Source organism: Jaculus jaculus, chromosome 4 (genome assembly GCF_020740685.1).
Source record: "Jaculus jaculus isolate mJacJac1 chromosome 4, mJacJac1.mat.Y.cur, whole genome shotgun sequence".
NCBI lineage: Eukaryota > Metazoa > Chordata > Mammalia > Rodentia > Dipodidae > Jaculus > Jaculus jaculus.
Window position 1 is genome coordinate 73,415,230 of NC_059105.1, and position 22,974 is coordinate 73,438,203.

The 22,974-nt window shown below is 39.7% G+C and overlaps 1 protein-coding gene across 1 annotated transcript in view; it reads left to right on the forward strand.

The window, feature by feature from the left end:
- The first annotated feature begins 5,234 nt into the window (after positions 1-5,234).
- Positions 5,235-22,974, forward strand: part of Ttc21b (tetratricopeptide repeat domain 21B) — an 83,141-nt gene continuing 65,401 nt past the window's right edge. The window contains exons 1-9 of the mRNA XM_045147630.1: positions 5,235-5,350; positions 8,713-8,842; positions 8,934-9,044; positions 10,956-11,122; positions 13,149-13,271; positions 15,616-15,773; positions 17,272-17,356; positions 18,817-18,915; positions 22,727-22,919. Coding sequence (XP_045003565.1) covers positions 5,330-5,350; positions 8,713-8,842; positions 8,934-9,044; positions 10,956-11,122; positions 13,149-13,271; positions 15,616-15,773; positions 17,272-17,356; positions 18,817-18,915; positions 22,727-22,919 — 1,087 coding nt within the window. The 5' untranslated portion in view covers positions 5,235-5,329. The remainder of the gene's footprint in view (positions 5,351-8,712; positions 8,843-8,933; positions 9,045-10,955; positions 11,123-13,148; positions 13,272-15,615; positions 15,774-17,271; positions 17,357-18,816; positions 18,916-22,726; positions 22,920-22,974) is intronic.

A 22,974-nucleotide genomic window follows, 5' to 3' on the forward strand; every position in this document is an offset into this window, starting at 1 on the left:
TTTACTGTTCCTATAACCTTGGGGATTGGTCTTGGGACATTTTAAGTTTTAGCTCTACCAGACTTGCCCTTTTGAGTCTCTTGAGCATCCCTTCTCCCTTTAGGAGGGAGTATTTCAATACAAAGGAATTTGCTATACCAGAAGAGGAAAAAACATGGTGTACTTGGGCCCTGCTGGCTAGCTAATCAGCCAAACTGATAGGATCTGGGTTTAAGTAAGGCCTTCTTTAATAAGGTAAGATGTAGAGAGATCAAGGAAGACACACAATATCAACTTCTGGCCTTCCACATGCCTTTGTACATATGTGTACCCATACCCTGTATGTACACCAAAAATACATACACACCTCAAAAAATACCAAAAAATATTAGCTTCCTTTCTCAATCACTTTAATATGAACAACCTAAGAGTTTTCCAAATCTTCAAGTTCTGGTTCATTTTTGCTTAACAATTTGATCTTTAAAAAAAAAAAAATTAACCGCGGTGTGGTGGCACACGCCTTTAATCCCCAGCACTTGGGAGGCAGAGGTAGGAGGATCGCCATGAGTTTGAGGCCACCCTGAGACTACATAGTTAATTCCATCTCAGCCTGAGCTTTAGTGAAACCCTACCACAAAAAAAAAATATTTTTATTTATTAGAGACAAAGACGGTGAGAGAAAGAATGGGCACTCCAGGGCCTCTCACCACTGCAAACTCCAGATGCTGTACCACCATGTGCATGTGGCTTATGTGGGACCTGAAGAATCAAACACAGGTCCTTAGGCTTTGCACCCATGCACCTTAACCGCTAAGCCATCTCTCCAGCCCAACAATTTGATCTTTAAGGTATTGTCTCTTGTCAAATTTTACCAAAAGAATTTAGGGATCAGGCTATCCCTCCAGCACTTGGACTTCAATACTTTGGGATTTCCTTAGGCAAAATCTAATTTCATAGGATGGAAGTTTTATCTTCCATAAAACGCTTGACCATGAAAACAATTCAGCCCCAATCTTTGCCAGGAATCACCTTATCTCTGGGGATTAAGATTTCAACAGATGAAGTTTGGAAACACATAACTTCTAATTCATACATAAGGAACATACTATTACCATATTTGATGCTATGCATATTTACCTTACGAACTAATAATTGGGAAACATAACTTAGGTTAATTGCCTATGAATAATGATAATTAAGAAGTTAGTTTTATTTAATAATAGAGGCTTTATTTTAAAACATTGAAAGAGAGTATAACAGGCATTTCTAACAGAAAGGAAGCAAAAGCATTGACAAGTAAGACTTGTCCCATTTATCTGTACTTGATCTTAGCAAAAAGGTAGAGAAGGATGTCCCATTTATCGGGAATAAAACTTCCTGAGGGGGAAGTAGGAGATAAGGCTTAACAAGGTGCTAAAGAGTCTTGGCTTCCAGGCTCAAAAGTCTGTAGCTAAAAAAATGTGAGCCAATGTTTGTGTTAGAAAATGTACCATATTTCTAGGAAGACAGTTTTTGAGCAACTTCTGACATGAGACCTTCTCAAGGAAAAACATGACACTATTAGTACATATGTGTGTGTGTGTGTGTGTGTGTGTGTGTTTTAAATGATTTAACTTTAGAACAAAATTTAATGAAGAATATTCTGCAAGGAGCCAAGCTAATACAGTCCAGTGTGCAACATTCCAGATGTCTTGATTCAGCTCAAGATTACACTCAGATATTTCACAATGGTAAGCTAAAAGTCTGTTCCTTCAATTGTGGTCCTTAGATATTTTCCTTCACATGAACTTTTCCCTTGCAATCAAGTTAGCAAGTTCAAGATTATATACTTCATTGAGCAACTTGGCCTATGGTGTTCTATGATGCATACTGTAGATTAAGCTACTGTATTGAAAAATCACACCTGTAGGTATTACCAGTAGCCAACACCACAGTGTTAAAAATAATCCTGACAATAATATAGATGAAGAACAGGAGACCAAAACTGGCAGTTTAATGTTAGCAGAATCTGAAAGTGAACAACAGTTCTTTTCTCTTAAATGTGAGAAATGTACTTGAGCCTGTTACCAGGGTAGGGGGCCATTTTCTTTTCTTTACTTTTTCTTAAATCACTTTTTCTCTAAAGGAGTTATCTTTTCCTAGAAACCTGACATAAGATGTGACTAAGGACTGCAAGGTTCCTAGACACCTGGCATGGGAATTGAAATAACCAGCTTGTCCCCCGTGCCCCCCCACCCCCATCTAGTAAATTCTTATTCCCATAAGAAACCCCAATCCAAGTCACCATACAGATTGACCTCTCAGGATCCCCCCCACCTTGGAGGTATCCAAGTTAATAGTATCCCATTTCTGGGGAACCCTCCTGCTGTACAGAAGCTCTGTTTGTTCCCTCTCCTAAACTGTATAATAAATAATAAAATACTTCTAAACTTCACCCTGGGTAGGGGATCTCATTTGTCAAATTTGCAAGACAAGAACTTGGAGACCACTGACTCAGTGGCAGTTTTATGTGCATCTGGCACCCAAACTCCTGGGTTAAAAGCCCAACCAGTACCTGAGGGATGCTCTGTTGTTCTCAAAGACACCCCAAATTTGTGGATCATTTCATGCCCCCACAGGTACAGTGTACTTTCAAAGAAATTCTCCTTTGCTCTAAAGCCAGCAGGAGCTACCCTTTCTCTAAAGACTGTCAGCACACAGCCCAGTTAGTGGTCACAGACTTCTGTACACTCAGGTTCTTGTCCCTGTGACAAGCACCTGAGGAGAACAACTCATAAGGAGGAAACGTTGGTTTAGGTTCAGAAATTTAGAGCTTTCAGTCAGTCCACAGCCAGCTGGACTTACTTTGGGCCTGTGCCGGTATAGGACATCAGGTAGAGCATAAGGTGGAAGAGACATGGTCACCTCAGGGCTGGCAGGAAGCAAATGGAAAAGGAGATGAGGGCAGGGTTCCAATTTCCACTGAGCCTTCCTCCCAAAGATTCCACCAGCTCCCAACAGGACCATGGGCCTTGGGGGTAGTTTAGACCCCAGTTATAACAACTCCTTCACAAATTAAAATGTGAAAAATGTAATTAGACCCCTGCCACGCCAACTCCAGTGGAGTCTGTGTGACTTGTTCACCAGGCCGAGGCGAAAGCTTCAAGGAAGAAAGCCTCCTGGAAGGACGTGCATTCTCCAGGCTTGTAGTGCCTTTTGCTGCTCTCTAATAGCTGTTTTCTTCATCACTACTGTTCTGTTTCTGACGCATGACAGCAGCATGATGTTCTTTCACAATTTAGTAAAAATTAGATATGGAGCAAGTTTCCATAAACTTGAGTCACCTGATGGTGTGGCGCTTCCTCCAGAGACCCCGCTGTTGTTTCAAGCCATAGTCAGAATTCCGAGGACCAGAGCCAGTCGATGAACCATCACCTTATACAGGAGTATATAGAAATGGGGATACACTAGTAAGCAATGGTGGGAAGCATGTTTCTTGGTAATCTTCAACTTTTGTGGACAGACTTGCTAAGTTGAGGCCACCTTCATGCTTGTTTACATTTTTATGGCATGGTTCAAGGAAGAAAATATATTAGAGTCATGCAGTTGCCCTGTTAGAACTTTTGTTAAAAATACGTGATGCTCGAAGCAGGCTAAAAGCCAAATGTCATTTGTAACCACTGACTGTCTAACACTGATTTTTGTGAGATATTAACTATTAAATTTGTGATTATAATCTTTACTCAATGTATTTGTTCTTCTCCTGGAACAGGCTATTCACAGAAATTGTACGACTTAAATAAACAAAAGCTAAGCCTATGCAGCCAGAATTGTATATAACCTGATGCTCTACTTCAGTAAAACACACTCAGATACATTAACCGTGTGTGTGTGTGTGTGTGTGTGTGTGTTTGTCACTTCACTGACTCCTTGCCCACCTCCCAAGGCCCTGTTTTTCCTCCGGGTGGTGGTCCCGGTTTTGCCAGTCCGTGGCAGACCCTCATTATTACTAAGATAATCCTGGATTGGAAATTTGGTATACATGTAAATGATGCTACCCAAATCACCTAAATCTTGGCCTTATTCACTATCTTAAGCCTAGGGAGATGCCAAGATAACATGAGGGCCTGATTCACCCTGAGTTTGATGCCAGGTTCACTAAGAAACTGAGTCTCAAGGACAAAATTCGGATGAGCAATAGAGGAAACACGACATTCTTCTCTGGCCTCTACATGCACATTATGCACACATACACACAATTAAATAAAAGTCTCTTTAAGCATAAGTGCAATATTTCTTACCTCATTATATTACTCTTGATCTAAAAAAATTTACATGCAGCTGGCAGTTGTTTGGAGGGTACACACACAAATTTGTACAGGAATTAATTTTGTGGTTTGAATTGAGCAATATCATTACATACACACAGTTATGTTTAACAATTCTGTCACTTTCATTACTAGGGAAGATAGAAATGCACTCATTTATTTACTTATTTTTAATTTTTACTTATTTATTTATTTGAGAGTGAGAAAGAGGCAGATAGAGAGAAAGAATGGGTGTGCCAGAACCTCTAGTCACTGCAAACAAGCTGTAGATGCGTGCACCATGTTATGCATCTGGCTTTATGTGGGTCCTGGAGAATTGAACCTGAGTCCTTTGGCTTTACAGGCAAGCACCTTAACTGATAAGCCATCTCTCCAGCCCGAAATGCACTGATTTAATATGCATTCAGATAACAAACATGAAATTACAGGAATGCTTGCAAAGACTTAAAACTGGCCCAAGAAGCTTCGTACGTTTCTGATAACCCAGAATTTTTCTTCGCCACCTTGTGGCAGTCTTACGATGCTACACGGGAAAGTTTAGAGTTTCCCTGCGCCGGTCAAGCTTGCACCAGCCGCATTGCGCAAATCGGCTTCCATAAAAATGTTGAGAAAATGGAGTCTTTCTTTGTTCCCAGTGAAGACAGGCTAGCTCTTCTTCCAACTGCCTCCCTCGTCTTTATTCTTTAATCCCCTATCCCCAGGTCGGCCCACCAGAGCTCCTTCTGGCGCCATATGGACCCGCCAGACCACTGTTTGCACAGCCCCACCGCCCCGCGGCTCCAGGCCTGCCCGCAGCAGGGTCCCGCCTAAGCAGCCCTCGCGATCCTCCCTAGGGATCCCCCGCCTCTCCCGCCCCGCGCCCCCTACACTCCCGCAGCCAGGGCCCGCCCTCTCGAGACGCCAGCCAATGGCGGCCCGGGGCCTCCCCCAGCTCCGCCCACCGCTCTGAGAGCCCGCGAGTGGGCCCTGAGTGGCGTCTGGAGACCCGGACCGCGGAGCCCGGAGCTGCGCCGGCCCGGCCGGGCGTCTCGGCCAGTGCGGCCATGGACGCGCAGGAGTTGAAGGTGAGCAGAGCCGCGCACCCTGCCCTGCCCTGCCCTGTCCTACGGGGCTCGGAGCCCGCGCTGTGGGCCTGTGCTGTGGTCGCCCGCGCCGCCGCGCCCTCCCTGCTAGCCCGCTTGCTGGCTTGCCTGCCTGCTTGCCTACCGTTAAGGCGGCTCCACTCCCTCTGGGTTGTGTTGATTTTTTTTGGGGGGGGGGATGGGGAGCGGGAATCTTGGGTCACCTGATGCTCTTCCTCCGGGTGCCGTCTGTAGGGACTTAGCCTTCTAATGTCCTGTGCGCCCTCCCCCCTCCCCCCACGTACCAGTGAAGGAGGCTTCACAAAAGGAAGAGTCTTTATGTAGGAATGTAGTCTTCTCCAGGTCATCACTGATGGATGAACTCACATAGTGAATGACGGTCCTCAGGTTTGAAAATTAATAGAGTGGCCTTTGTGGGTGATGCTCTTCTGTATCCGTTCGCTCACCGATTCGTTCGGTAGTTTTGAACCTCTTCCTGGATGTCACTTAGAAGTGGGAGTTAACAGTGATCTGAGCTGATGCGTGGATGGACAGCCATCCAATCTGACAGTGTAATGCTGAGGGGGGCTCGAACAAAAAAAAGCTCAATTTAGCAGGTGTGCGTGGCGTTATTTACCAAGTACTAAAGATACTGCAATAAACTCCTGTAATATCAGAGGTTATACTTGCTTACGGGTGAAACCATAAGCATTTCGTGAGATGCTGACAAGGGGGCTGAGGAGAACCTGACTTTGAAGGAAGTTAGGGGATGATTACCACGTTTCCTGAATTTCTGCATTGTCTTTCAGATGTCTCCCACTGTTTAACTTTCTTTTTTAATTTTTAAATTTAATTTATTTGAGAGAGAGAGAAAGAGGTAATAGAGAAAATGGGCACATCAAGGCCTCCAGCCACTGCAAATGAACTCCAGAGGCATGCGCCCCCTTGTGTGGCTGGCCTTCTTCGTGGTACTGGGGACTAGAACCTAGGTCCTTGGGCTTCGCAGGCAAGCACCTTAACTGCTGAGCCATCTCTCCAGCCCCGCTTAACTCTTTTTATCCCTTGAACTTATCCTTCGTATTGTTCAAATGAGTTCTTTGATAAAAATACTTAAACTATTATACAGCTCTTCAGTCTACAGGAGCAGGTCCATGTCTTGTCACTGCCTTCATGTACAGCCTCATGAGTCCTGTACTCTTACCTCCTTTAAGGTGCTTGGACAGAGAATGGGGAACTTCCTCTACAAAGATCAGATGCTCATACTTTAGGCATGATGAGCCATGGGGTTTCATCCACTATGTAGCTAGGAAGTAGCTATAGGTAGTGCTTTGAAGAACATGCATGTACGGCAGTAAGGCGTTATTTATGAACATTGATATTTAACTGGAGTCTATTGCCTTGACCATCTGTCTCAACCATTCCTAGCTTACTAGCCATATAAAAACAAATAGCAAACCAGTTACAGCTTGGCCCACTGAGGTTTGCCACCTGTTTCTAGAGTGTGGAATGGTTTTTGTCCCAAACTATCACTACACCTATCCCAGGTACTACTCCGGATTCTCGCTCTGTTGCTCATACTCTGCTTTGCAGACTCCTCCGATATCTCCCTCATAAATCACAAGGGAAATATGGAGGGCGTCTCGTGTGAGGAGAGTTATGGGATTACAAGTCAAGAGTCAACTCAAGCATCCTTCTTAGGAATAGCTTCTTTAGTCTTACTGTTCATCATTCCCTGGCCCCACCCTGTTATCAAGGCTGTGTAAAGTATTGTACATTCCCAAAGCATTGTATACAGTACTGCCCGGTGTTTCTTACAGTACTCTATTGTGAATCACAATGTCATCTGAAGGAAAAAAAAAGTAAGATTTTTTTCCCCCCATGTAAGTGATTATTCTTACTTTTATATTCTCATATCCCCACTCAGTGCCAGGCACTAGGGAGCTTTTCTGGATCTTATGGTACATGTCTGTAATCCCCACACCCAAAAGACAGAGGCAGGAAAAGGGCCAGCTTGAGGTCATCCTAGACTACACAGTGTAATAGTGTCTCGAAAGCCAAAAGAAAACTTGTCTGTTGAACTAATGAACAGCCTCACCTGAACAACTGAAGTGGTAATACCAAGACTAGAGACCACAGATGAACTTAAAGACTGGTTAGATTGGTGGCTAGGTACATGGAAAGGAACATCATGATGGAGTTGCTGGATCAGGTTGCAAATGAGTCTGAATGCAGAGCTAAGTAGATTAGAGGCCTTCTTCTAGAGAAGAGATTGGGAAGAGATTTACTCCTTTTTCATACTAGGTCTTTTTACATGGTGGCTTGAATGTAAAATGCCCCCATAACCTCAAGTGTTTATGATTAAGTCTCTGTAGTTCCCAGCTGATGGAGCCTTTGAGGGATGGAGCCTTTGGGAGATGGAGCCTTGGTGGAGGTGGTGTGTCACTGGGATTTTGTGGCCCAGCGCACTTTGTTTTTTCACTCTTGTTGCTTCTTTCCTGTGCTCACAGGACAATATCATCCTGCTTCCTGCCACAATAGATTACCCTCAAAATAAACTGAAATAAACCCTTGTCTTCCCTAAGCTGCTTCGGGTCAGGTGTTTTGTCCCAGCAACAAGGAAGTAACTGTTACAGATCATCAATTAATCCTCACACCACCAATACATTTATTTTGCTACCAGCCCCACAAAAGCACAAACTGAAGTGCTGTAACATGGATCAAATGTTTGAAGCCACAACTTTACACTTTTAAATCTAAGCCTTTCTATAATACTGTGTCACTGGCTTTCAGGAGGACGTTATAAGTAACATTAACCTGGTCACAAAAGTCAAGTAGAATGACATTAAAAAGCATCCTTAGTTGTGGTCATGTAAGGTAATTTGTGACCTTTGGACATGAAACACTGGCAGAGAACTACATTTGAATGAAGTGTGTTGTGTATGTCTGGGAAGTGGAGTGTGGATCACACTTTGCAAGAAACACAGCCAAGAAGAATGAGGAATAGTGCTCACAGGAGGGGACAGTGGAAGCCCCTTCTTTTAATTCATTTTTTTCTCTTTTCTAAAAACTTTAAGAAAATATTACCAAAGGAGAAGAAAAGTCAAAGTACTCTGATTTCAGTACTATTAGCAAAATGCTTAGAGAAAAAATAGATTGAAATTATTAGAAAATATTGAGGTAATTAAGTAATTCTGTGCTCATTCTGTTCTGCCATCTTCATTATTGTTAGCATTTAATAATATTTCAAGAAATTCAGAAGATTGCACTCACTAGGTTCTGGATTATTGAGGATTTTTGCTTGACACCTGCTTAAAGTGTTTCAGAATACCAGAGTCCCTTCACATCTAGTTATCATTCCCTTTTAGACACTGGTCAATTATTATTGTCAAAAGAAGTATTTCCACCATGCGTCCTTTGTTGCCCGTGAAGGAATGAAGAAATATGCCAATGACCCCTTCTTCCGGTTTTATCATGCGTATTGCATACTGATGGAAGGTATGTGCTAATAATTAAGCATGTTCCCCAATCTCTAAATTCTTGCTTTGCAGTAATTTAGAGTAATTTTTCACATAATCTTGATTTGCAGGTAAAGCTCAAGAAGCACTTCGGGAATTTGAGGCTATTAAAAATAAGCAGGACGTTTCACTTTGTTCTCTCATCGCACTGATGTATGTCCACAAATTGAGTCCCAACCCAGGTATGGTATCTACATGCACTTTTTAGGAGGGGCTTCCATAGTCAGTTCATTTCAATATTAATCTGATCTTACTGTATTTGTCATTTATTTATGTCATGGTTTGCCTTCCTGACACTATAATTCATCAAGCATAGGAAACACCCAACTAACATACTGCTTGCATATTCCATATCTCCTGTAGCACAAGGTTCACTAGTGCATACAGACTGCTGGACTTAAAGTTGAGTGCATTTTAGTAATTGTTATTCAACAAAATAACTAAAAACAGTTGCATGCCACAGTTTTGCCTCAGGCAGCTATATAACTTGTCATGTGATAATATGTAGTGCATTAGTAATTTCTCTCTTCTCTTAAATTTCTTGAATACCTTTATACCTGCTACGGGGGCCAGCTCTTGTAAGATCTTCAGTACATTTTTATACAGCGTAGTTGTGACATATGGCTAGATAGAAGGAGCCTCATTCAAAAGTCAGCAGTTGACAGTTGCTGTGCATCGTGTTAGTGAACAGTGTAACTTAGGGCTGAAGCAGAAGAATAGCCAAGGGAATAAAGGAATGCATAATGTATCTCCAGGAAGTTAGTATTGTAAATATGAGATTCCATCTCTAATACTTGCATAGTAAATACCTGTTCTAGAATGTTCTTAAATATTAGAATTATCTCATCTTAAGCAGAGTATTCCATACCTCCTTCATTTTAAGTACACATATACAAAATAATAAAATTACTTAAATCATTTGTTGGCAGGTTAGCTACTCTAACAGAGATATGTTTGTTTTCTATACAGCATTTTGCCAAATACATTTAGAAGATATTATAACTAATGATTCATAACTATCCTTGACTCTATCCCTATTAATTGCATTAATTTTGATTATTTTTAAAGTTTATTTTTATTTTATTTATTTATTAGAGACAAGGGAGAGAGAGAGAGAGAGTAGGTGTGTAAGGGCCTCTAATTAAAAATACAGTACTGTAGCTGGGCATAGTACTGCATGCCTTTAATTCCAGCACTTGGAAGGCTGAGGTAGGATTGCTTTAAGTTCAAGGCCAGTCTGGGTTACAGAATGAGTTCTAAGCCAGCCTCGGCTAAAATGAGACTCTCCTTCAAAAAAAAGGCGAGGGACTGGAAAGATTGCTCAGTGGTTAAAGGAGCATGCTTATAAAGTTTGATGTCTCTGGTTCAATTCCCCAGTACTCATGTAAAGTCACATGCATAAAGTGGTACATGTGTCTGGAGTTTGTTCGCAGTGGCAGAAGGCCCTCGCATGTCCATACTTTCACATGTTCTCTCTCACTCTTTCTCAAATAAATTTTAAAAAATAATAATGATATATAGGTTTTCTGTCTTGAGAATGACATACTGAATAGCTGCCTTGTATAATGCATATAGCATTTGAACACTTACAAGGTGGTTAATTCTTAATTTTAACTTGCTTTTTGAAATTTAAAGTTGATACATGTTTGATTCAGTTATCAAAAAACTTATATATATGGAACAAACTGAGTGTATGAGTCTGTTTTTCAACTCTCAGTTTCAGGAAATCTGTACATATTTCTGAGGGAAACAGTATCTTAATGAAGATATATGTACTGTGGGTGGAAAATAAGCCCCATGTTACACTGACATAGTAAAAGAGAATACGAACAAACTCATTCATTTTATATCAGTTCTGTCTTGACAATTTGATTTATTGGGTTAAATAAGATGTAATTAAAATAAATTTTGTTCATTTCTGTTAGTAAACTAGGAGAGGTATGCCTGTTCCATGTATGGCTTGTATTTGATTTCTGGTAAATAGTGCTACTCTGGAGAGAATAATTAAATTCTCTACCCTGTGAACTATCTGTCTTATCCTTCCTTACACTTGATCTGGAATACAAACATGCAATACTGTTTTCTCTTCCCAGACAGAGAAGCCATCATGGAATTAGATACCAAAATGAAGGAGCAGCGGAAAGACGCCGGGCCCAAGACCCTGTACCATGCAGGCTTGTTTTTATGGCACATTGGTCGCCTTGAAAAGGCGAGAGAATATATTGACAGAATGTTGAAAGTTGCAAATGATAGCAATGAGGTGACTGCTTTTCTTATTCTGAAATAGTATTAATAAAGGAAGTTTATGTTACTTTTTAATTTTAATATTTTTACTTACTTATTTGCAAACCGAGAGAAAGTAAGAGATAAAGAGGGTATGGGTACACCAGGGCCTGTTGCCACTGCAAATGAAATTCAGATGCATCTTTTGTTTTATCCTTTATTACCTACTTTCTCAGCAAATGACAGCTTTATTTTCATGCTTTCTATATTGTACACTAGGGATTCTCAAAGGTTGCTTATTTTTTCAACCTGAGCTCATTTGGTTGTCTTTTAGTATAATATACAGTTAAACATGCAAGCAAGTGCCATTTTTGAACATATGTTATAGACATAATGAACAATCATTAGAACAGAGCAGATATCTAGTTTACTTTATGAAAAGACTGAACTGGTATGAGAGAGATGTGATTAAAGTGTACAAGAAAATAATAACTAACAATATTTGTACTTAACATTATTTAAGAAAGGCTATAACTATAAAGTTAAGGGAATGAAGAAAAATATTTTGTTTGTTTTTCATGTATTTATGAGAGAGAATGTCTGGGCTTACCGACCTTCTTACCACAGCAAACGAACTCCAGACACATGGGCCACTTTGTGAATCAGGCTTTATGTGGGTACTAGGAATCAAATCTGATTTGGGAGGCTTTGCAAGAAAGTACCTTTAGGGCTGGAGAGATGGCTTAGCGGTTAAGTGCTTGCCTGTGAAGCCTAAGGACCCCAGTTCGAGGCTCGGTTCCCCAGGTCCCACGTTAGCCAGATGCACAAGGGGGCGCACGCATCTGGAGTTCGTTTGCAGAGGCTGGAAGCCCTGGCGCGCCCATTCTCTCTCTCTTCCTCTATCTGTCTTTCTCTCTGTGTCTGTCGCTCTCAAAAAAAAGAAAGAAAGAAAGTACCTTTAACTCCTTGGCCTCTCCCAAGCCCAGGAAAAATGTTTAGAAAAGAGGTGATATTTGAGGTAAAATTTAAAAGGCAGATTCAATAGGTAAACCTTATATAAAAGGAAAGTAGTTACTTCCAAGGTTGGAAATAATCAGTAGAAATGAAGACATGTTTGGGGGTACTTTGAGAAACTCACATTTCGTTGGAAGCATAAATGAAAATGGAGGAAGTAAAGCTTAGAGAGTTAAATTCAGACAAATTAAAGGATCTTGACAGCAAGGTACAGATATTGATATTTCATTTGATAGACAATTTTTATTACAGACCTTTATCTTTACATGTGAACTTTACTTGACTATCACAGTGGTGTGAAATAGCTGTGCCCAATTATCTTGGTCTTTCTTACACATGAAAGAAGATAGCTTCCTTTCTCTTCTCCTGGTTTATTTGGGTAAAGCATTCTATCTCTTAAGTTATTAAATTACATTCAACTATTAATAATAATTGCAGGCTAGAGAAATGGCTCAGTGGTTAAAGTGCTTGCCTGCAAAGACTTGAGTTTGATTATCTAGTACCAACGTGAAAGCCAGATGCACAAAGTGATACATACATCTGGAGTTCCTTTGCAGTGGCTAGAGGTTCTAGTGTTTGTTTTTATTCCTCTCTCTCTCTCTCTCTGTGGCATCATGGCCATAATCCGAGCACCCAGGAGATAAAGGTAGGAGGATCACTACAAGTTTGAGGCTAGCCAAAGACTACATAGTGAGTTCCAGATCAACCTGGGCTAGAGTGAGACCCTATCTCAAAAGAACCCAAAACAAAATAATAGTAATTTACTAGCCAAGCTTAAGAGAAGGCTGTTTTTAGCAGTAGTGGAACACTTCTTAGTACTTACATTAAGCTCAGAAGTAACTTCAAAAGCTAAGTCTTATGCTGGTTTCTAAGACTGAACTGTCAAGGGCTCAAAAGCAATTTGACTATATAGAATTTAGTATTATTTGATAGAATTATTCTTGTTATTAATTACCAGAACAGTGTCATTAAGTGTACCTGCTTTGTCAGTAGTCATTTTTCATTTCTGAAACAAAACTGAAATAGAAATAATTTTTTTCCTTTTACAGGGGCAGATTTTGAAAGCATGGCTTGATATTGCAAGAGGAAAAGAACCTTATACTAAAAAAGCACTAAGATGTTTTGAAGAAGGATTACAAGATGGAAATGATATTTTTGCTCTGCTGGGTAAGGTGAGTTGGAATTAAGGTAAATAAGTCATGCTTTATAATTTTTACTTTGGAATCTAGTAAAACGAAGTAGATCATAAAAGCTGAAACTTTTCCTGATATAGTTCATTTGTAACTGAGTTCATAAAAGCTGAAATCTTTTCTCTCTGTAGTTGGAGAGATTTGTGTTGGTGTTGGACACATCTAGAAAAATGAAGTCCCCACTGATGTGCCTGCTTCCTGGGTGGGATTTGTGCTTATTGAGACTGGGTCATTTACTCTTTCCTCAAACATGTACCATGTGTCTAGCATGTGCAAGACATCATACTCGGTACCAGGGATGACATGAGAAAATGGTATTTGTTATTGTAGTGCTTGCATTCATTCAAGGAATTGGACAATTAAGTATGTATGAGATGGTATAAAATAAAATCAAGTGGGCAAGGAGAGAAGTGAGTTGTAGCATGACCTTGTGTTGGAAATGAGCTTGTCAGACAAAGTAACCCTTTCACTTGATACAAGTGGTTTATTTGCCTGAATTAACCCTGGAATAGTCTGCTTTATGTTGCTGTGACATCAGTACCTGAAAATGGCCTGTCATAATGGCTTATACCTGTAATATCAGCACTTAGTAGACTGAGGCCAGAGGATTGCTACAAGTTTGAAGTCAACCTGTATTACATAGCAATATCCTGTATTAGAAACCAAAAACAGCCACAAAAAGTATTTCTGAACTAGATAATGCATAAAGTCCATGGTCAAGGCCCCAGATAAGCACCTTGTCTCTGATCCAAGATGTTTCTTTGAACATTGCATTTTCGAGACTGGAGAAGCATTAATCTTCACCAGACAGAAGAGATTGACCCGATTTGCCAGGACCTAATTTTAGAGGCATTACACTTGTGTGATCTGATTGCCTCCCATTAGGCCCACTTCCCAACATTGGGCCTTAGGTTTCAACATGAATTTTTGGAACAGACAAAAATATCAGACCATAGCAGGCCTCAGTTAATTCAGCAGAAGGGCTGCATGAGTCTAATTCTAGCTGGGAATTGAATGCATAGACTTACTTTGGTTGAAGATGTTACTTTGTATTCCTATGGGATGTGGTATTCTACAGAAGAGAGGATTAGATATAGACACATAATTGTTTGCAGGATGATTTTATTCATTTGTACCAGCAACTTAGGTAGATTTCAAGTGAAATGTAACATTAAAAAATTATCTGCACTAATGACTTTGTTGTTACTGTAAATTGTTTGAAAACTTAAATATCATGTTTTTTTCTGGGTAATGATACTTTCCTCTAATTATTTGGGAATATAATTTCTAAGTAGTTTCATTTACATATCACAGTTTTATTATAGCTATTTTGAGACTGAATGTTTATTTGTAATTGACATATACCAGGGCAAAACTTGTTCTTAAAGGAAATCTAGAGGCTAAGGGATAAAATGAAAGAAAAAAAGTCTGATCTATGAATTCACATAATATACTAAGTAAATTTATACTTTTTTAAAAGAACAATACATAGACATTGTAAAAAAGATTCAGAAAATATATTAACATTTGAATAAGATGAATATCACTGCTATAAAACTACCTTGTGTCAGATGTTCATGGTAATATAGATTTACATATATATGTAATCACTTTTAATGAGTATTTAAATTTTTCTTAAGTAGATGTGTATAATTGACTCATTTATAGATGCTTTGGGTTTATTTTTGTTTCTGTTTCTCCTTTCTCACCATTTCCCTTTTTTTCCTCTGCTTGCAAATAAATGAAAAATAAAAATAAAATAAAAAACTTTCATCATGAGTCATATTTAATCATGTAGCTGAAAGTATATTTTAAAGCAAAATTTCTTATGAAAATACTTTTTAGTTTCTGTGATCTTTTAGAATGGAAATTAAAGGTATTTAATTTAATTTAATTTGTTTGAGAGGGAGGGAGGGAGAGAAAGAGGAAGAGGCATATATACACAGAGAATGGGCACACCAGGGCCTCCAGCCACTGTAAACCAACTTCAGATACATGTGCCACCTTGTGCGTCTCGCTTATGTGGATACTGGGAAATGGAACCTGGGACTTTGCAGGCAAGCGCCTTAACCACTAAGCCATCTCTCCAGCCCCAAGAATGGAATTTTGATAAAAGCCTTTTTGTTGTTTATGAAAATGGTATGGGCTCCTTACCAAGAGGTTATAAAACATTAAACACGACATTTTCTAGGAGCCCAAGCTGACACGTAACTCACTTTGTAGCCCAGACTGTCCTCAAGATAACATTGCTACATAAAGCCATATCACTGATGTCACTTGGTACATAGGCCATATCTCTGAGGTCATCTTTTTGTCTTCCTTTTAGGTACAGTGTCTTGAGAAGCGCCAGGACTATTCAGGTGCTTTGGAGACTGTGAACCACATCATCGTGAACTTCCCAGGCTTTCTTCCTGCTTTTGAAAAGAAAATGAAATTGCACCTAGCCTTGAAGGATTGGGACCAGGCAGTTGAGACAGCACAGAGGTTCATTTCAAAACATAATATTGCATGTCTGTTTGGATCTGGTTATAGATGAGAAAAAACAAACCTTACTTGTTTTGTTTTGTGTGTCATAAGATTGTCTTAAGTCAGCACAGCAGTGAATTTTTTCAGACCAAGCATAAATAGCACAAAATTGAAGAAACCTTTAAAACTATATTAAAATTTGTTTTTATATCAATATCTGAGTACCTACTCTAAGATAGACACTCTTTTAACCAACAGCAAAATAGTTCTGCCCTCGGGAAGCTTGATTAAAGTGGAAGGACTTCCGCTGTCAGCAGCACAGATATTTAAGTTGTGTAGCGAGGTCGCCATAAGCAGTAAGGAGAAAGGAAGCGAGAGTGATTGTGGAGGGGCCTCAAGAAAAGTCTCATGGAGAAGAGGCTGTGATTAAAGGTCTGGGAAGGTTGGGGAGCAAACCATGCATATTCCCAAGGGAGGAGTTGGCAGAAAAAAAGGAAAAGGAAGTGCAAAGATCCCGAGGCTCGAATACTTTCATTTGTTTGAGGAATGGGAAGGAGGATGAGAGATGAGGTTATGGGAAAGTAGTGGGGAGGCAGCTGGTACAGGGTGTGCAATGTAAAATCACAAGCTTTGAATAAAGAGTACTGTGGTCCAGATTATAGTTTGTAGTATCACATCTCTGTTGAGAACAATGCATGTGGAGGGAAGCAATAGCAGAGAGACTTTTGCAAGCTGTTGCCTTAACCTAAAAGAAGTGCTGTAGGCAAGGATCAGGACAGTTGTTTTGGCTGTGCTTTGCAAAGCAAGCGGGGTCTTGGTGTGTTTAGGAAGAGATTGACTAGGTGAGGATCACCCCATCATGTTTGGCTTGTACTGCTAGCATGACAGCGACAGTGTGGGTGACCTGTTGTAAAGTGCTCTCAGTGCTGACCCTGAAGGAAGGTGTTTCTATTAGTATTTCTACTTTGCAGCTGAATAAAGTGAGGCACAAAGCTGTCAAATATTTTATCCAGCATCAAACCTATAGTTAGATGATGGATATTTCAGCCAAAATTGAGCATTATTTTATCAGCCAGCAATTGGCAGAAAACAAACCATAGATCTTGGGGACTATGGCAATTAGCATCTGCTCCTTACCTTAATGTAGGTTGTATACTGGCTCTTGTTGATCTCAGGCAGGCGTTGCTGGTTGTTTGCTACACGTTTTAGACAAAAGTGGCTAAATATGGCAGTTCATACCAGTGGGGCTCTAGCCATCCCCAAGGGTGTCCTTGATGCTGATAAGCAGCATCTATACAGGTGAAACTCTCTGCACGGTGCTGGTCGCAAAGACAGAAGCACATGGGTGGAGATATGCTTTGCCTGAAAGATGTAGTCTGGGTACATCCTCACACCCACCAGCATTCTACTGGTGGATGGTATTAAAATGGCCCTAAAAAGTTCCTAGTGAAGGAGCCCGAAAGCCCACATCAACATTCAAGTTGATCTCAGTACTAACTGAAGTGCTTCCCTGCAGGTTGCTGCTTCAGGATAATGAAAATGTCGAAGCTCTGAGAATGCTGGCTCTTTACTACTTGTGCCGGGAGGGTGATATAGAGAAGGTGAGCTATGTTGTATGATTTAAGTGCTGTGTCAGGAGTCACAGTTTCATACATAGATATGCATGCATACATGTCTATTAGAGTCTTGAAGTTCTTGGGGCTGGGGAGATGGCTCAGCTGTTAAAGGCACTTGCTTGCAAAGCTTGACAGACCAGCATTCAGTTCCCCAGCATCCACATGAAGCTGAATGCACCAAAGCAGTACATATGTCTGGCTTTCATTTGCAGTGGCAAAGTCTCTGGCATGTTCACCCCCCGCACACACATACTCTTGAAACTAATTTTTCAACAATGTTTTAAAAGTAGAGTTTTGTAGTTCTTTTTGGAATGGATATCATACTGTTTGATTAGCAGAAATAAACCATTGCAAAGATGTTAGCTTCTTGTATCAGCTACTAAAGAAAATGTACTATGTAGTGAAAATTCCTTCAAATATATTTAATTCATTATTTTATGTGTGAATTTGTATAAAATCATTCAGTCATAACACTGATTAGTGTAATCAGTGATGATAAGTATGAAAGTACATATAGAGCTGGGCGTGGTGGCACACACCTTTAATCCCAGCACTCGGGAGTCAGAGGTGGGTTCGAGGCCACCTTGAGAATGCAGAGTGAATTCTAGGTCAGCCTGAGCTAGCGTGAGAATCTACCTTGAAAAACCAAAAAAAAAGAAAAAAAAAAGAAAGTACATACAGAAAATAGAAATTATATTTTCACAATCTGTGTTTGTATAAGTTAAATGGACTTAGGGTGAAATCCTAATGATGATGTTCATTGTTCCTATAAATAGTGAATATATTAACTAGATCCTGAGTAACAGAGTACCAAAATACAATCAAGTCTGTGTGCTTAACTTAGTTAATGTAACATTGTCTAATACTTTAGTAGATATTAGTTGAATTTTACGAGGCAAATTTTCAGTAACTTTCTTCATATACTATTTGCGGTTAGGGTTACAACTCAGTGGCAGGAAGTTCACCTGACGTGTGCAAACCCCTGGGTTCTCTTCTCAGCACTGAAAAATGTTACTTAAACTAAGTGTCTTAATGATCTTTCTATTCTCAAAAACATTTAAAATATATACTTGCCTATTTAGGGAGTTCAAAGGTTGATATCTTGTAATATTGTTTGTAAATATGCTATCATTCATGGTGTCATGAATTTATTGTTTGAGAGGATGCTTGGTATATACATTTGTTAAATACTGTGGGTATCTTTACCCATCCAGAAGCTTCTATTCAATGATAAAGGTTAACAAAATATTCAAGAAATCAAGAACTCTATGTGTAATCAGAATTATCAAAAATAATTTTAATGTGTCTTACAATGTAAAGATTCCATTGGAAAGGAGGAATTTGTAAAAACAAAGGCCTCTTAAGATATCAGCAGTAGTATAATGTATGAGTGTATGTGTGCACTTAGTGTGTTTTAAAATTAATACTGGTTGCTTCTATTTTAGGCTACTGTCACGTTAGAAAAGTTAGGAAATGCACTAGATGTTACGGAACCACAGAATGCTCAACTTTTTCATAGGATTACAGTAGCCTTCAGCAGAACTGTAAGTCCCTACAAGTACTAGCTTTGTTATCTATAAAAAAAATTTATAATTAGGCATGAAAATTGAGGCTGTAAAGAGTATATGGCCTATGATGAAACTGTTCTTTTTGATCAGGTTTATAAAGTGGATTGCATATAAAGTGGATAAACATAAATATGTAAAGTAATTAGCAAAAATTAACTTGAAGAAAATAAGGGTATTAATTGCTAAATCACTTAAGCAAACTGAATCATCTTATTTTTAAAACAAACACTGACAGATGTGTGAAATTCAGAGAAAGAAAAATTCAAGTGTGAATAAAGGAAGTTACTGATATAAAAATTGAGTGCATTGAAACCATGTTCCCAGCCAGGACACCAATATGATATGGGAACTTAGGGTGTCTTTGAGAGTGATAGAGCCTTTCTTTACTCTAGGTTAGGTTTTAACACAGGACTTAGGGTGTTGGACTGTCATGGTCACACAAAATTTACCCTGAGTCAGTGGTCTCCAGGTTCTTGTCTTATGAATTAAAAGAATTGAAATCAGTAGGCTAGAGGGTCAAGTATATAGAGATTTTTATTAGATTTTATATAGAATTTAAGAGAAGGTAAGAAAAGTTATTGTATATCAAGAAAGAGTTTCCAGAAAAGAAATAGCCTACCTTGGTGTTATAGTCAAGAGAATTCCAGATCACCACACTCCTTAAGCAAATTAAGAGTCCTTAATTTACTGGTGGCAAAAAGTTGGCTATTGTCCATGAGGACTCTCAACCCCGAAGGAAGGTGGGATAGGGTATATAAAGCTAAAAACCATAATTGCATCATACCAGATGTAGGCCAGATGTTGTTAATTAATAACATGAAACCCAGGGCTCAGGGGCAGTTACCAGAAGTAACAGTTAAGCAAAAACAATGAGCCTCCCAGAGTCATAGAAAACAATAACCTTCTTGGTACAGTAAGTGTAGTTGGGTACAAATGTTCTGTTTACCAGGCTGAAGGGCCTGGTGTACCCGTTGTCTGTGTGTCTCTCTCTCTCTCTTTCTCTCTCTCTCCAGTAAATTAAATAAATTTTTTAAAAATGGAGGGACTTAGGGTAGTTTATAGGGTTCCAGACTGGGGTCTTTTCTAAGTTCTGAGGGTGGAACTGATAATTCTGACACCAGATTTCTGCTTGGAGATTTAAGTTTAATCCTCTAAGAATCCAGGAAAGAAAAGTATTCTAGAAAAGGAGAACACTTTTCTAGGGGACTTAGAGACTCAAACTGAATTTAAGGAAGAAAGATCTAGGAAACCCCTTTAGGCAGAATAAGATAAGGATAAGTCAGATCTTTCTCTGACCTCTAGCAAAGTACAGGCTATAAGGATAGGCTCAAGAACATCCCACACAGTTCTTTCAAGGCCCTGTCACCTCTAAATGGCCTTAATGCTTAACCTTTTTCATTTGCCTTACTGTCTGGTAATTTTATCATGTATTCTTAAAGTTAAAATAATCATTTTAAGTTATTCAAATATTTTGGTAAATATTGTACTCTTAAAAGTAGACATATTCAGTGGTTACATGATTTTACAACATTGCCTTTTGGGGTGTTTGGGGGTGTGTGTATATGATGTGCCTGTGTGTGTTCATGTATGAAAGTGGGCAGGCACATGCCACAGTATATGTTTGGAAGTCAGAAAACAGTTAGAAAGCAGTCAGCTTAGTGTTGCTGGCAGAAAACACCCAACCAAGACAGCTTGTGGGAGAAAAGGGTTTATTTTGGCTTATAGACTCAAGGGAGAAACAATGACATAAGTGGAGAGTGGACATTATCCCCTGGCCAACATCAGATAGACAACAGCAACAAAAGAACGTACTAAGCACTGGCCAGGGAAGGCTGGCTATAGCACTCATAAGCCCACCCCCAACAATACACCACCTCCAGGAGGCTTCAATTGTCAAATTGCCATCAGCTGGGGACCTAAGTGTTCAAAACACATAAGTTTATAGGGGATGCCTGAATCAAATCACCACATCCCTCTTGCTAGAATTCAGCTCACTCTCCTGCTGCTGTTTTCCACTTGCTGTGGCAAAGGTAGTGTCCAGCCTCTGCATGTTCCATGTGTAAGCCAAAGGGAAAACTTTCCTCCCATCAGCTGCTTTTGGTCAGGTGCTTTATACCAGCAACACAGGGTCTCCTTGTTCACCATTCATGGCTACATTTTCAAGACCAATAAAGGAATTTGGGGTGTCTTTGAGGACATTGGAGCTTTTCTCTGGTCTTGGCTGAACTTTTAACCCAGTAGTTAGGGTGTCAGATGGTCATGATCCCACGAAACTTCCACTGGGAAATTTCCAGGATCTTGTTCTATGAGTTTGAAGAATAAAATCCACAGACTGGGGGCTCAATTAGAATAATTTTATTATAGCACTTGAGAGAAGAAATTAAGGCAGAGCTCTTGTCTAGCAGGAGTGGTCCCAAGCTGGTAATCTGCCTAGTAACTGTAATGGTGGGGCCTATTATAGGAGGGAGAACTTGTTTATGAAGGAGGAGATACAGAGAACCCAGATGAATCAGGTTTCTAGGGAAAGTAATCTCATATGTCAGGTTTTGAGGGAAAGGGAAAAGGAGGTAAGACCTGACCCTTCGGACATGCCTGGCCTCTAGCAAAGAGGTGCTACGAGGCTACTTTAAGGAAACAGAGATAAGAAAAAGCAGATTTCCCTCTATGGACTCAAGGGCATTTCTCTGCTTTAAGAAGAAAAAAAAAAAATTCACAGGTTCACTGTGAGGGCCCTGTGACCTTCAGATGCCTAGTTTCTATCTCCTATTCTTCAAGACTAGCTGGTCTGAGAGCTTCTGGGAACTTCTCCAACTTCACATTTTGCTGTAAGCATGCTAGGATTATAGAAGCCTACCACAGCTTGTGGGGTTTCCTGTTTCTGGTTTTTGTACATGGAGTTTGGGGATCCAAACTAAGGTACTTGCACTTGCATAACAAGTGTTTTCTCTACTAGGCTATCTCTCCAGACAGTTTTTTTTTTTAATTAAAAAAAAATTCCAGGAAGATTTAAAGTATGATCTATGATTTTTTAAATGTTCTAATAGCATGAATTGAAGATCTTTAAGAGGACAGGAATTCCTACTCTTTGGTTTCCACTTATGTATGTATATGTAAAAACTTTAAAATAATGATTTTTTTTCTGTCTACTTTATAATAAAACAAAAAATGCATACTTTTCAGGATAGCCATTTTGTAAAAAGCAGTATTAGAATGTATGAGCTTAGATTGGTAATAAATTATTGGTGCATTACTTAGATAGGTATTAGAGAAACTTTTGCTTAATAATTTGTATTCCTTTTTCTTCCACCTGAGAAATACAAGCAGTATGTAAAGAAAAAAATGGGGACTGAGGAGCTAGCTGTCAGTAACGTGCTTACCTTGCAAGCATGAGGACCTGAGTTTGACCCCAGACCCCATGTGAAATAGCAGGTGTACTGCTGTGCTTCTGTCTCCCAGAGCTGGCGAGGTGGAGGATGGAGACAGGTGTTTCTCAGAGCTGGCTCGTCAGCCAACCTAGCCGGAGTGGTGAACTCAAGGCCAATGGGTGGCCTTGTCACAGAAGTGGATGGCTTTCCCAAAGATAACACCCAAGTTTGTGTTCTGGCTGCTACACATGTTTACTCATATATGCGCACATGCATCCATATGTGGGTGTGCAAAAGACTATGCATACTCATATGCACAGACACACACATGAATAAAATAGATTAAAAATGATCTTTCATTTTGAATAGCAATTGGACTATAGTTTAACTTAAAGGCTTTTTGTTTTTGTTTCCTGTTTCAGTGTGGACGAAGCCAAGTTATTCTTCAAAAAATTCAAACATTCCTAGAAAAAGCTTTTAGTTTATCCCCACAGCTACCAGAAATTGCAACAGAGCTTGGATACCAAATGATTTTCCAAGGAAAAGCTAAAGAGGCATGGAACTGGTACAAGACTGCCATGGCACTTAATGAGACCAACATCTCAGCAGTAATTGGTATGCTGTAGGGTGGCTGTTTCTGGTAATGCTTCTAAAGTATCCGAGTGATAAT